Source organism: Stegodyphus dumicola, chromosome 6 (assembly GCF_044657685.1).
Source record: "Stegodyphus dumicola isolate Sdum_Otavi_A_Nest chromosome 6, ASM4465768v1".
Classification (NCBI taxonomy): domain Eukaryota; kingdom Metazoa; phylum Arthropoda; class Arachnida; order Araneae; family Eresidae; genus Stegodyphus; species Stegodyphus dumicola.
The window spans coordinates 78,288,014-78,303,834 of NC_140773.1; the positions used below are offsets into that span (position 1 = coordinate 78,288,014).

General features: G+C 34.2%; 1 protein-coding gene across 1 annotated transcript in view; it reads left to right on the forward strand.

The window, feature by feature from the left end:
- LOC118187971 (regulator of G protein signaling 7-like) overlaps positions 1-15,821 on the forward strand; it is a 434,333-nt gene that overhangs the window by 351,703 nt on the left and 66,809 nt on the right. The window contains exon 11 of the mRNA XM_085818561.1: positions 6,624-6,737. Within this exon, the coding sequence (XP_085674687.1) occupies positions 6,624-6,737 (114 nt within the window). The remainder of the gene's footprint in view (positions 1-6,623; positions 6,738-15,821) is intronic.

Genomic DNA, 15,821 nt, shown 5'->3' on the forward strand with positions numbered 1-15,821 from the left:
ATCTACGTACCATGCAGATAGGTAGGATAAAATATGTCTCATTGTGTATACCTAACTAATTTCTCTTGTTGATGCATTTTTTTACTGCAAGAATGCCACTTTCACGGTATAATTGAAGTTTACATTTCTGGAAACTAAGCACTCTGTATATCACAGAGTAAGAAATCAAAAAGAAAATTTACTAAAAGTAATCCCGAAATGTTTGATTTGAATGTTTCTGGTGCACAAGTATTCAAATATTTGTATTTCGAATCTTTTATATCAGAATTCCTATTCTATAATCTTCCTTAATTACTTGACACATAATTTTACTTAATAATAAAGCAACTGTCAATATATGACATTTTCTTCAATTTTTTTAAAGAAGAAGACTAATACATTTCGCTTTGGTCAAACGCCGTTTAATATATGTAGCAATTCTACATATAGCGAATAATAATGCTTGAAAGTGTCAGGAGACTGCGTAAATAATTGGAAAAAAATTTAAATTGAAGTTGAAATTAAAAGTTTCCTCTGCGGGAAGCAAGAGGACATGGAGATAAACCTTACCTTTTTTGTATGTACAAAATTTCAAAAATACACTTCTCTTATTAGGTTCGCCTATTTTCCAGTATCGAATTTTCGTCAGTTTGCATAGTGTTCTTCTGACAGACTTAACCTGAGTTTCCAAATAATTTTTCAGTGATGAGCTTCGGTAAGACTTACCTACTCAATAATATTAGCGATATAATTTTCCTTCAAATCATGATAATGACAACAGTAAGACAAAAGAGGACTTCTGGAACTTTATCCATTACTCTGTCTTTTCAACCATTCGTTGAATATTTGCTGGTATTCCGTAGAGAATCCACCATCTTTCAACTTTTTATAGACAGAATTATATATTTTCAAATCCAATTAATCTTTGTCAGGGAGAAGATGGTAATTTTTTCCAAGACAGGTCAGTTATATATTACTGTAAAGTAACAATTCATTCATAAAACCTCTTGAACAAAGAGGCCATATAAAAAGGAAACTATGAAGATTTATTGCAGATGTAAGCGGCATACGTTTTCACAAATTAAAAAAAAACATTGAAATTAGGTCAAGCACCCTCTGATATAATTTTATTCTGTTTAATACAATGTTTTAAATATCATAATCGCTCCCTGAGAAAAAGTAAAATTTTCCGCGATAATATCAAAAATGTTTCATTGTTCAAACAGATCTCTGAATAAGTTTAAAATAACTTTCTTTCCTTCACATTGGTTGTGTTTACATTGTTGTGGAAATGGAGGCGAAAAACAATGAATAACGAGATCATTCTGGGAAAATCGATCCTGGAACCTCAAAAATGTATTTTCGAGAAATTACCAAAATACCGCAAAGTTTGTACCAAATCGCCAAATGTCTCTACAGCCCAATATATTTTAAATAATTTTGACAGGCTATGTCTCAAGATCTTTAAGTAATGTCAAAGTCTATTAATAAATGATTAACATAAAATAATAAAGCAAATAAGCACGTAAACAACTTAACAAATGTCCACAAATTAATGTTGGATTAATAATTAATTTGGAAATACTGTTCTTCAACTCATAAAAATCATAAAATAAGTAGTCTAGCTGTCTTTAAATAGTGCATAATAAAAACATTTGGATTCATTGTTTTAGATATCGTTTACAGGAGCTTTAACATTTTAATCTTGCGTACATTTTGAGATGCTTGCATATTTAACAGTTAGTGGCATTGCAATCACATTTACTTCTTTTTTATTGTATTTTCTTATATTTTTTCTAATAATTTCCCAGCTTAGTTTTCGTAGCAACCAACCTCGTTTTAGTTTTCTGTCGCAAGAGAAAATTTTCCTTGCGACAGCAAATCCGATCAATACTTCCATAGCACCTGGTTCTTTCTGCGTACCCTTAGATTTATGCTCTTTATTTTCAGTTATTTTTCTCTCCTGTCATCTTTTAACGTTAAACCCATAATTTGTCTATCAGAGTTTTAAAGCTCATCAGACTTACTTTCAAAGTTTCAAACTTGGCTTTCAACACCAAGAATAGCGTTTAGCTTCTACTCTATTGATATCCGCAATGATAATATATGCGTCAGGGTGAACGCAATTTATAGCCTTTTACCCAATATATTTTCCTTTCCTGCTTTCGCAAATATCCTGCTACGGATTCCATATATTAGGAAGGTTCCGACAATACTATGCAGAACTAAGCATACTTAAACGTTGTCAAAAAGAAAATTTACTAAAAGTAAAGTTTTTATTAAGGTAAACATTACGCATTAAGTTTAACTTAAACTTTTATTTTTTCCAACCAGCGTTAAACATTGTTGCTGACTTAAAGTAAATTAGAGCGCCATATTTGTGTGCTTGTCGGTAAGTGCTAACAATTACTGTTGGAAGATTTATTAATGTTTTATTTCTATCGTAACAGCTGTGTTTAATATTACTAAGTTTCTATTTTATTTTCTTATACGAAGTAAAAGAATTATTGTAATCGCAAAAAATTTCGGGTATCATATTTCAACGGAAATTTCCATTTTGGCAGTTCCCGAATCCATTTGGATGATTTTTATTTCGTGACTTTTGTACTTACCGACAGAATGAAGGACTTAATTTTCCAAAACGGATTATAAAATGAATTTAAAATGAATTCAAAAGGTGTTATTTTCGTGATGTTTGTACTTTAGGTACGTATTGTATGTTACGTACTACGTACGTATGTATGTATCTCATATAATTCAAAACCGATTGGCATAGAACGTTGAAATTTTATATGTGGAATTATTATTGCAGTTAGTTGCTTACACCTCCTTTTTTTATTCTAATTGGCAGTACCAACCCTGTATACACAAAAGAGCCATTACATTATGACCACCCTGTTAATAACATGTATAACCACCTTTAGCCCTCAAACCTGCCAGCACTCGGCGTGACATTGACCCCACAAGGTGCTGATAGGTAGTCTGAGGTATCTGGTACCAAGCGCTCACCAACTGTTCCTGTAATACCCGCACATTGTGAGGGGTTAGCGCGTCAGCTCGATTTGTTTTTCCAGGTGGGACTACAATTGCTTTATTGGATTAATGTCAGGTGAATTTGGAGGCCAAGACATGACTTGAAAGTCACTGGAATGTTCCTTAAACCACTCCCTGACGATTAGACGCTCATGACATGGAGCATTATCCTGTTGGTAAACGGCATCCCCCGCCGAAAATACTGTTGTCATGAATGGGTGAACCTGGTCTGCAACGATGTTCACGTAGAGAGCACAGACGTCAAGGATTGTTCTATGGAGATTATGGGTCCTAATGTACTCCATGAAAACATTGCCCACACCATACACCGGCTTGTCTCCGTCCAATTGTGTATTCGGGAGCCAGGGTGTCGTTTGGAAATCGGCATATTAGCACACGCCCGTCGATGTAATGGACCAGAAAACGTGATCAACAGACCATTCAACTTTCTTCCATTCTTCTAAAGTTCAATTCCGATATTTCTTGGCTCATTGCAGACGCAGCTGGCGATAATGTGCCGTCAGTGCAGGGACATGCTTCGGCCTCCGGCTGCTTATGCCCATTAAGAGCAATGTACGCCGCACAGTGTGTTGAGAAACACTGTCTAGGTCGCAACTGTTGTAGTTGTTCGTGATTTCGGTTCTTCTAGCTCTTCGGTCACGGCGAACAATGCGTAGCAATCTCCGCTCTCCTTTGGAATCAATGCGCCGTCGATGACACACTGCTAGCCGGCGACTTGTCGTTTTACCAACCATATACCACTTTCGATATGTGCTAAAAACAACTCTACGTGAACAGCCCACTAAACGCACTGTGTCTGATATTGGTGTTGCCTGTCGCCGAGCCATAACGATTTGACCTTTATCGAAGTCTGATAAATCAGTTGCTTTTCCCATTATGTCGCTAATCGCGCTGTGTTTGGAAAGAATAGAATAGAATAGAACTTTAATAATCCGCGATTACCACGTCCAGATCAATGGCACATATCGCCATAAAGGCATATAACATGAATGTAGTCATGACAAATATGATTTGGAAGGGAGTAGCAGTGAGTGGACGCAAAAGGGGACAAGAGGGTTATAAAATGATCCGACATCGAAATTAAAGAAGGGCTGGAGTGTATGAAAACGCAAATCAATAAGTGTAGTAAAATTAACTGGCAGTGGTTTAAATTAAGAAACTCTCATACTGTAAAAGAATAAATGCAAAACAAGTACAATGAAAGAGAAAACAAATTCAAAAACAATATGGAAGGAAAATGCAAAAGATGACTAGGTGATAGAAAGCTCAGTCTTTCCGTGGTGTGCGGCAAATGACCTTAGGTCATAGACCTCTTCAAGTATTTTACAGTTGGAGAAGTTAATTAAATATTGGCATCCAAGTGCTTTATCGAAGAATTTTGTGCTTGTCTTGTTAAGATAAGTTTCAATAGTGTCATGTCTGAGATCTTCATGAAGTGTGACATTTCTGACATAGTAATGTGCATTGGTGATAATGCGAAGGAAATTATTTTGAATTTTTTCTAATTTCAGGAGATCATTTTTTGTAGCAGAAGGTCCATGCAGGTGAAGCATAAACCAAACTGGTCTGATAATGGAGGTGTAAACAATACTTTTTTCCAAATCCATACTTGAATGCTTTCCAACAATGGGAATTAAACTATTGATAAACTTATTTGCTTTGTTTTTGATCTTGTTAATATGATCATTCTATTTTAATTTAGAAAAGCTATACCCAAATACTTAGGAGTCTTGACTAAAGGAACAGTTTCTTTCAATAGGGTAAGCTGACGATTAGGATTAGTCCGGGACTTTTTCCTTCTAGTGATAAGTAATTGAGATTTCTCCGCATTAATAGCAGTTCTCCATAAGGTCCACCAACTCTCGAAATGAGGTACTTGATCTTGTAATTTTTTAATCGCATGGTTAACATTTGCAGATCTAGCCGCGAGAGCCGTATTATCAGCATAACACCCAAGGAAGTAGTGATGTTCAAGATTTTCCTTGAGGAAATCAGCGACGTGCAACAAATAAAGTATAGGGACAAGGATACATTTTTGGGGATGGTCGAAGGTTTGGAAAGACAATGCATAGCGGCTTTATATACTCCAAAAGCGCACGTAGTGGCAGTTCACGCAGCCGCGCACGCGCAGTGGTTTTGTTCGTAGGCGAGCTCATTGTTATAGAGAAAGGGTGGTCATAATGCAATGGCCCTTCAGTGTATATATGCATCCGGGAAAGGTGTATATGTATAAATTTATATGTAATGAAAATACACCATATTTCAATACAAGATGATAACTAACTTTCAGAATGACGAATTTGCATATACTATTTTACAGAAATCGAACTGAGGAATAAATGTTCCATTGAGGTTAGTAGCAAGTAATCCAACGCTGTACGGCTAAAAATGTAATGAAAGCACAATCTTGAAAGCCATTGATGTAAGAACACTGAAATGGAGATGCGCAGAAATACTGATGGCGTAGATTCTTAATATTTAGAGCGCCCACCCGTTTTGAAGAAGAAAACAATCGACGCGGATTAAATTCCACATTTATTTAAATTCACATTTCTGGCCACAATTCACTTGGCACGATACTCGTGCCTGTTAAAGAACATTTACATTTTTGATAACTGTTGCGATAGCAAGCAAGCACAGCGAAATTACGTATAAGCAGTGCAGAGAGAGAAGCTGAAGCCAAAAGTGACGCATCAGCTCAGAGGAAGAAGGGGAGGGAATCAAAAGTTTTGGTTTACATTTATTATGATAAGGCAAGATATATATGCATTAAGCGTTACGTAAAAGATCGCATGATTAATTTGAATGACGCAATTTCTAAGACAGAGAGAGGAAGTCCCCAAGTTAAATAAAAAATAAAAGATGTTATAGGCAATTAAAATTAGAAGTTTGCTTTTATATTTTTATTTTACATATATATGCACCCTTCCTTCTCAATTAGTTTTATTTAGTTAGCCCTAAGTGTTGTTTTTCAGTAACGAAAATATTCATATTTTAATAATGTCAGATTTAAAAACAAATAATTTTCGGTAAATAACGGGCCCACCAGCGGCCGAGCGGTAAAGTCGCTGAACACTGGTAGTTCAGTTCGAGGTTCGAATCCCGCGAACGGGCTGGCTGCATGGGCGTTTTCGTGGTTTTCCCCATGTGTAACGTGTATACGAGCCAGTTTCCCTTAGAAAGTTCTCCACGAAGGCATCCCTCCCCTTAGGCAGATAGCCCTCGAGGCTTTGCCATAATTACACACACACGGTAAATAACGGAACCTAATTACATACATAGTAATAGTTTAAATATATATTTAGTCCAACAATAAATATTTAATGCAGTTTATGGTCGTAAATATCTAACAAAATTTAATATCAGTTTATTGTTTCAGAAAAATGCTTGTAATTTAATAGGCCGTACAAGAAACTCATGTGGCGTCTTTATCAGATTTTGTTCGTGCGTGTATATCCCTCTGACAAAGCTTAACATTAATTCCCCAAACTCAATTCTGGTTTAAATATTCTTTTGATTTTGCTTATATAGTATGCATCATTTGTACTAGTTCAGTATGCCTTTATGCAATTATTTTTTTCCTACTCTAGGTACACCAATTATTTTGAGCAATATCAAGAATATGATTCGTTTCTTACACCCCCTGAGCATTCAAACCCTTGGATATCAGATAGCACAGAAGCTTGGGAAATGGAAAAACAAACGTAAGTGTATCATTTAAAAATGTCTCAATCCATTTTTAATTTCCAAAATTTATTACAAATAAGAATGTGTAATCCGCTAAAATCGAACTGTTTTACAATTTAAATCTATTTAAAGATTGATACAAATGTGTTGTTTTACTCATACCTAAAATAAAACTTAAAAGTGCCTTCTCTCGGAAAGCGTTCTATGACAAAAGTTTCAATTCAATTCAAATATTCTCTTCTTTTCTCGTAGTATTTTTTCTACTACTTTCTGCTACTTATTATCGCAACGTCTTCAACGTAGACCTACTTTTAGTTGTAAGAGTTTTCTCATATAGCACATAAGCATGTTTAACCGGTTGATTTGCTTAATTAAAATACTAGCACAATCAAGTGACATCGTCGTAGTAGAATAACCTGTCATTCTTAATCAACGAGAAATTTATCAGAGACTGTTGCTGGCGTTAGTGTTTTTGCTTCTCTGAAACACGTATTATTTCTGTTCGTTGGTCAGAACATTCAGCTAAGACCTTCTAAATAATCAGAATGGATGGAAGTTGAAATCCAAATTGAGTATACCTGGCTCTAACCTCAGAATTGAACTAAATTCTGTCTTTCTCCGACTTTGTACGCTCGCGAAGCGATGACGATAGATCCACTGAGGCTTATTAGCCAAAGGCCCATTGACAAAATTAATTAACACTCAAGCACATACCTACCTATCTCTCAAGGCTATCACTGATCGAGTGAAAATGATCTGAATGTCGAAGGCTGTTTTTTGAGAAGTCAAACTTTAGGAATTTAAGGGAACATGTTTTGTATTGTACTGGTATTGTCAAAGCAAGTTATACTTAATGATTAATTGCAAGTTTTATATTTAATTTAAAATTTAAAAGGTTGAAGAATATTAAAATTTTTTAAATACTTTAAATTTTGTACAAGTTTTTATTTTATAATTCCAGTTGAAATAATTCTTTGACAATTTTACATTTTATCCAGATATAATTAGTGGTTTTGTTGGCAATTCTTTCGGCTGCTTAGACCAAGCAATTACCAACTATTATTTATTTTTTTTAATTTTATGTGAATTTTGTTTTATTTTATTTTATTTTATTTATATATTGATTTACATTTTTTCAGTTTTGTTTCCATGTTTTTTACTCATAGTTTTGAATTTGTTAGAGATTTCATCATGTTAGGTTTATATTAATTTTATTTACTTTATTTTATCTCTTTTTTAGAATTTTTGAAAACTGTATATTGGGGGATAAAATTTAGAAATAAGAAGTTTAAATCCTTTATGTGGTAAATATGATTAACCTTTTATGATTTTCAGCGATCGTATAACGTTTTTTTAATTTCAGCACTCAGGTTCTGGATAGCTCAGATATTCTCACCTTCTCTACATCATGTGCTAATTTATTTCTGAATCCTAATAATACAGTGAAGGGAATCTCAGTCTCTTACTTTAATATTTATTATACAGTTACAATCTTCAATGTTAACTATGGCTCAGTCAGGCAACTAATCCCGCACCTTAGCTTTAAAAAGATATGACACCGAGCACAGAAGTAGGTTTGTAGAGACATTAGATATTTTTTCGTAAGCAGAAGTGATGAAAAATCAGCAATGCCCTCGCCAGGACTCGAACCATGGACCTCTTGAATACGTGTCGAGCGTGCTGACCACTACACCATGAAGTCATGCTAAAAAGGCGGTAGAATACCTTATCGGTTAAGTTAGGCAACGCATAAAAGGGATCTCTGTTTAAGGGGAAGAAATGACTTAATAAAGCACTACATAATGCCAACTGGCTGGTATTCACGTTAAACATGGGAAAACCACGAAATCAAATTGTGCAGCCAACCCGTTCGCCTGGGCTCGAGCCTTGTTGAAATACCAGTATTCAACGATAGTTCAACAGTATTCTGGCCATTAGAGATAAGAGCTGCGAATATAAAAGAAGGTACTAGAACTTATGGTACTAGAAAGATTCTGACCTCACTTCTACCTGAACTTTTATTGATAGAACAGCCCCCCTGCCAATGTAGTGGTTAGTTATTCTAACTGCAGTACCGATGTGCCCAGATTCGAATCCCAGAGTTGGCAAGGATATTTGTAAGCGTATAGTGTCAGCGGGGTAAGAGGGCACTCAAAATACAATGCAAGCAAAATTGTATTTTGAGTGGAGAATTTGATGGCTGGAGACAAGGGGCACCTCCCGAATTGTCCTCCTTCAAAATCGAGGCTGAAGCCCAATAACTGTTAACAAAGTCTGGGAATAGCTAATATACCGTATTTATGCGAATCTAATGCGCATCGTTTTTGGCCAAATGTAGTATTCAAAATTGAGTTGCGCATTAGATTCGAGTGCAAAGTTCGCCGACGACGTCAGCAGTTCGCCGATGAAGTCAACCAAATTTAAATCGTAACAAGGGATTACTGTATTTCTCGACTACATTTACCGTTACATTTATCGTTGACACATTATTGCATAGAGGATACAAACTGCAAAGTACGTAGTCACGAAATGAAGGGCAAACAGAGAAGAATGTCATATGACGCTACTTTCAAACGGAAAGTAATTCTTTATGCTGAAAAAAATGGCAATAGAAAGGCAGGGAGAGAATTCAACGTAGCTGAGAGCAATGTCCGCTTGTGGCGGCAACAGAAATTGGCACTGTTTGCAACTAAAGCTAGTAAAAAGAAATTCACTGGCCCTCGCAAAGGAAGACACCCTAAAATTGAAGAAAATGTTTTGGAATTTGTACGTGAAAGGAGGAAGAATGAACAACCTGTAACTAGTGACACCATACGAAATAAAGCAAAAGAGGAGGCTGATGTTCTTGGAATACCGAAACAAGAGTTTAAGGCTAGCCGTGGATGGGTGGATCGGTTTATGAAGCGGATGGGCTTATCTCTAAGACGCCGTACAACAATATGCCAAAAGCTTCCTGCAGATTTTGAGGGAAAACTACTAACATTTCAGCGGTATGTCATCACACTTCGGAAGGAAAAGAATTTTTCAATGGGGCAAATTGGCAACGCTGACGAGACGCCAATTTGGTTTGATATGCCTTGTAAGTACACCATTATGGAGAAGGGGACTAAGGAAGTTATCATCAAAACTTCGGGATGTGAAAAACAACGCGTAACAGTGATGCTGGCAATAACAGCGGACGGGTGCAAACTTCCCCCTTTCTTAAATCTTCAAACGGAACACATGCCCTAAAACCACTAAGAATAAAAAGCTGTTCCCAGATGATGTCCTGATTCAAAACCAAGAGAAGGGGTGGATGACGGAATCATTAATGCTCGATTGGTTCCGAAATGTATGGAAACGCCGTCCCGGTGGGCTCTCCAAACCACCATCAATGCTTTGTCTTGACGCATTTCGTGGTCATCTCACCGACGACGTAAAAACGAAGATGCACAGCCTAGGCAGTGATCTTGTTATCATTCCTGGAGGGATGACGTCTGTGTTACAACCTCTGGACGTTAGTATAAATAAACCTTTTAAGGGGTACGTTCAGGCGGAGTACGAAAAATGAAAAATGGTTTTGTGAGCCAAACCGTGAATTGACCCCTACAGGAAAAATTAAGCGTGCTGCACCGCACATTATTGCACACTGGGTTTCTGCTGCCTGGAAAAGCATCGAAGCACCAATGACTGTGAAATCTTTCAAAAAATGCTGCATTTCAAATTCATTGAATAGCAGTGAAGATGACGTGCTCTGGAACGCCGAGGATGACGATGATGATGATGAGAAAAGAAGAAATGAATCTGCTTCTGACCAAGAGACTGCGATGGTTCCAGTGATGAAAGCATTAGTGAATAAAAACGTTTACTATTAATCACTGATTGTAGAAACTGTTAGCTAGATATAAATGTTACGATTTATTTCATGTTCATATTTTACGATAGGTACCGTATATACGGTAGTGGTAATTAACAATGATTGTTTCACATAACAATAGCCCACTAATAGATTAATTCTATGTTCTGTTACTTTATGTATAAATCCATTGTTGTGTAAAAAATGGTATCTAAATTTTAAAAAAATTATCATACCATTGATTGATAGTTCATATACAAATCCATTGTTGTATAAAATAAGATTCAATAAATTCCTCATACCATTGATGCGCATTACATTCGCCGACAAACAATTTTCTTATTATTTAAAGTTTTAAAATGGGGATGCGCATTAGATTCGATGACGCATTAGATTCGCATAAATACGGTATACCTACGGAAAAGCACAAGTGACGGTCTCGATTCAGCCTGTACCTATACTGGAAGAATAGTAAAACGCTGCTTGATGGATTAACAGAAACAGAAAAAAACAAGTCAAATTAGAATATAAGTACTAAAATATGTGGTTAAAATATGAGAAATTTATATATAGTAAACGGAGTTTTGCTTAACTGGAGTAGCGAAGAAAAGTATTTTTTAATTAATGAATCCGATGACCTCGCAGTTTTTAAGCAACTTTTAAAGTGATTTCATTCTTTGTAGACAATATATATTTTAAAAGAAAAACGGTTTATCAGGGTATTACCGGATGCTAAACTAGGCATTGTGGAATTTTTGGATAAAAAATTAATTTATAGTATCCACATTCATTGATGTAATATTTTATTGAAAATATGAGTTTAGCGTAAAAGAATGAAGTACGAAAACTGATATATAACAAGTTCGAAACATTTTTTTAAAATGTTTTTCACTGCATTCAAAGTTAAATTATGTCATTTTTAAGATGCTTATCAAAGAATTATCTTTAATGTTAAAGATATTACAGAACAGGATTTCTGAAACTGGAACCTTTCAGTTCTATATGACATTACAAATTTTAAATACTTACTTTTTTAAATAAATGCTTTTTTCTAAATAATATGCAATTTTTATATAGCATGTATGAAATCTATTATACTGTTGAGGTTTCATCATATGTCTTCTCGTTTTGATCTATTAAGTAGTTTAAGAATGATGGTTGTAATATTAGCTGTCCCAAGACAAACCCAAACCATGTGAAGTATCCCATGTTTGGTTTGTTTTGTCTTGGACCGCCCGATAATAATAATAACTACTCATCCTTTTTAATTACAGATATGCACAGAATCTTTTTAAGTCGGTCTAAAGTCGGCATCTCATCTATCTTTTTAGGAAGTTTTTGGTCTTCTGTGGGATTTGTAGTCTTACAGACCATTCATATCACTAATTTTCAATACCAGTATTTATTTTTCTGTTCTTACCCAAAAATACGCCTCACTATATAAAGTCTCATATTCTTTGGTAGCATTAAAGAACGAAATTTCTAAAGAGTTTAAGTGAATCATCATTATGTCTTGTGAAGTACCACAGACATTGGGAAAGGGTGTAAAGCATCCTTTCATTTAACTCAATTAAAAACTTAACAGAAAGTACCAATGGGGCTTACAGAAGCCAGAATTTATGGCTTAAATCAAAGATAATGAATTAGACGTAACTAAGTAATTGTAGGTTAGCCTAGGCTACACAAAGAGAATACGCGCAAGTTGGTTCTGACCTAAATTCGGCATGACAAGCCTAATGGCAAGAATAACGCAACGCCGCAGGATACTACTCTCAAGACAATCAAATTAGCAACGTAGCCTTTAGCAGTCGCGCAATGTTACCTGCTCTAGTGAATTACTGTCGATTTTACGGCGCTTCATTTTGCATTCTCCTTGAAGCAGCTGATTCCTACCCTCTAAAACTTTCCCTCAATGCTATCTCCATTTGACCTCATCTGAATACACTCGAGATAGAAATTTACATGCTGGCAGGAAAATGGGAAACGGGAAGGACAGGAAAGCTAATTAACATAACTGGTTTAGTAAAGCTAATTGTATATCTTGCAACTTTTAGAAGTAATTGTTTAAAGAGATATGGTAGCCTTGAGAAGTTTCAATGTAATTTTCCGAAATAGTGCTTTAAAAAAGTGCACAATTTTCTTTTCATTTTGTTGAAGCGAACCTTATTGTTATTTATTCTAAAGAAAAGTATTGACCTGCATTTTACGGCCAAATAAGTTCGAAGATTTTACTGCATATTTTCATATTGAGAAATGATTGGAGGGCCAAAAGGATAATTTTTTAATATTTTATTTAACTTCAAAGTAAAACTTTTGCTATTAGAAGATCGGTTTTGCTAACTGATTTACTCTTATTTCTTCCTATTTCACTGTTTATACTTTCATTGAGAAAGGAAATAATATTTTTGTTTGTTTCACAAAATACTTAAAATAACAACTTTAAATAAGCTTTGATTAAGCCACATTCGCCTTTCTATGGTGTATGGGCTTGAAGGAAAGGCGTATGTGAATGGAAAGCAATTGTTTGTAATTTTCATCTCATCTTAGATTTTATTCAATTTCTAAAGGATTGAAAAAAAAAAAACATTCTGGAGTCAAGATTTAGTTTATAAAGAAATTGTATAACTAGAACAAAACTCAATTTTAATAACGAATTTATTCCAGTTATTTACAGTAAATGAAGTTTTTCTTTAGGACTATTTTTGTGAAGCATATCATTTGGAGATATGTACTACTATTGGCACATTCCCTGAGCTTTCAAGTTAGCTTCGCTCAAATGTAGCCGCTCTTCTGTTTGCGTGAATGAAACAGTTGTTGGTTTTAATATTGGCAACATTGTACTCCATCACAAAGCATAAAAATTATCTTTACCAATTTCCACGTATTTTCCAGGCTCTGGAGAATTTGGACATTGAGCAATAATACATGTAAGGAAAACCATTTTCTTGGATTTGTGGTTTCGCATCCTTCGAAACGAAAAATGAAGAAAGCTTTCCATTTACTTTCCTAAAAAGACATCTTCTAGGAAATAACCTTATTTTAACCTTGGGAAAATAAGAATCCCTGTAAAAGCTTTTCTCATCTTGATGAAAATTGATGAAGGATATATGAACCCTCCAAAACAAGAAATATCTTGCCTTTTGTTGGTAGTTCTTATGGGACAGTCAAGTATACTTTTTCAAGAAGTTAATTCTGTCTGCTAGAAAAGAATCAAAGAGAGTACTTTCTTAAGTGATATCTTTCATTCTTCTATAATTGTTTAAACATTTTACATAAGATAACGATAAGCTCCATTCTAATAAATATTATTAATAGGCCTTCATGTGTTTTTAACGGCAGTTCGCTAAATGACAACACAATGAAGATATTCAAGTTAATTAATTTTAATTAATTTAATTTCTTCTTCACCAAAAGCTTCTTTTATTTCTCTGCAAATTTTTTAAATATTTCTTTTAAATTTCACACTTCTGAACAAATACGTCAATTTTTTTTCTCTAATCAGTTTCAGAGGAAACAAAGAAATATACGAAGTTAAAACTTTTCTAAAAAATTATTGTTTATTCACTTTTTATTAAAAATAGCCCTTCAATCATGAGAGACCTTTCCATAAACGCTCATATATATCAGTTCTTAAACTTTCAGGTTAAGAACTTTAAGGTCAGTTCTTAAACTTTCAAGTTTCTAAAGGGTATACAGAACATGAAGTTTGAGTTATATAACTGTAGCTTAAATTTAAGTACATCGAAAGGAATTCTTCTTCATATTGTTTATAGTTTTCAGATATTTTATTTCCCTTAAATTTTCTGAAAATATTTTGAATAAAATCTCAGTTTTAGTTGTCGCAAGTAAGGTTACAGTGTTTATTTAATCTGTTGTCCAGTAAAAATTAATTCTCCTATTTAGTTAGATGAAATTATGCCAAGAATTCTTTTTTTAAAATAAGAGAATCATCTTCTTTGTTTATAATTTTAATGAATGGTTTAATGAGCCCCAGTTTCATATGACATTTAACCTAATAAATTTTATACTTTGCTACAATTTTCTCATTAGGTACAGTATTTTAATGCAAAATTCATTTTAATGGTGATGTTTCATGCTCAATCAGTTTTGTGTAAAAGACAATAATACATATTTCGTGAAATTTATTTGATGCCCTATTTGTAATACTACAGCCTTTGTCTCAGCACGCAGCTTGCCTTGTTGTTTGCCGTTGTGCATATTTTTAATGCCCCTATATGTCATCTCGATACATTTATAATACCGTCTACAGAAATAGAAGAAAATTTCATTTGCGAAGTAAAATATTGCAAAAATTGCAAAGTAAAACCACTTTTAAATCTATTTTGTGTAAATTGATGAATAGTCTTAAATTTTTCAAACTGTACAATAGTTTAATTTAAGAAGTCACAAACTTTTAACCGATACGACTCTAACAGTATTTTTCCTCGCCAGTATTTTACCTTATACGAATATTGAATTTGATGTTTTTGTAACTAGTTATAATAATAAATTTGCAATTTGAGAAAATTGTTATTTCAGTGGCAATACGTTCCCTACTTAAAAATATTATTTTGTATTAAAATGGATTTGAAAAATGGTGTATCCTATAGCATTCTAAGGCCAGTTTTGTAAAAAGGCGGTCTAAATTTTGTAGTAAAAATAACAATAAATGTTAATTTTTTGCAAATCATGTATGCAGAGTAACCCCAGGAAATCTGCGAAGGGTATCTTTTCTGTTTTTATGAATTTTTCTGTTAAGTTTTTTTATGAATATTATTAAGTGTTTTTCGGGTGGGTGCATTCGCATCTTGGTTTATTTACATACGCAATTGGCCTAAAACAAACCGGTTAAAATCCTAATGTGATTGTGCACTAGTATACCAGAGACTATTAGGATTAGGATTAGTTATAAAAAATACTCATGTAACTCAATTGTTTTCACGAAACCTTGACTCCCCATTCCACGGCCGCAGTATCTTCGCCTTCGGGTGGCACCTTGATTTATTACATATGCAATTGGCCTAAAACATATGTTAAACGAACTGGTTAAAATCCTAATGTGATTGTGTACCAGTATGCCAGAGACTATTACGATTAGGATTAGTTGTAAAATAAATGAAATGTAACGCTGTTAAGTGAACCTAGCGCCATAGTGTCACTATAGTAAACAATATAATGAATTTTAAAGAGTGCATTTATTCTATTGTGGTTAATGCGCTGTCAACGAAGTAGGTTTAATTTAATTCAATAAGTTTAAATGAAATGC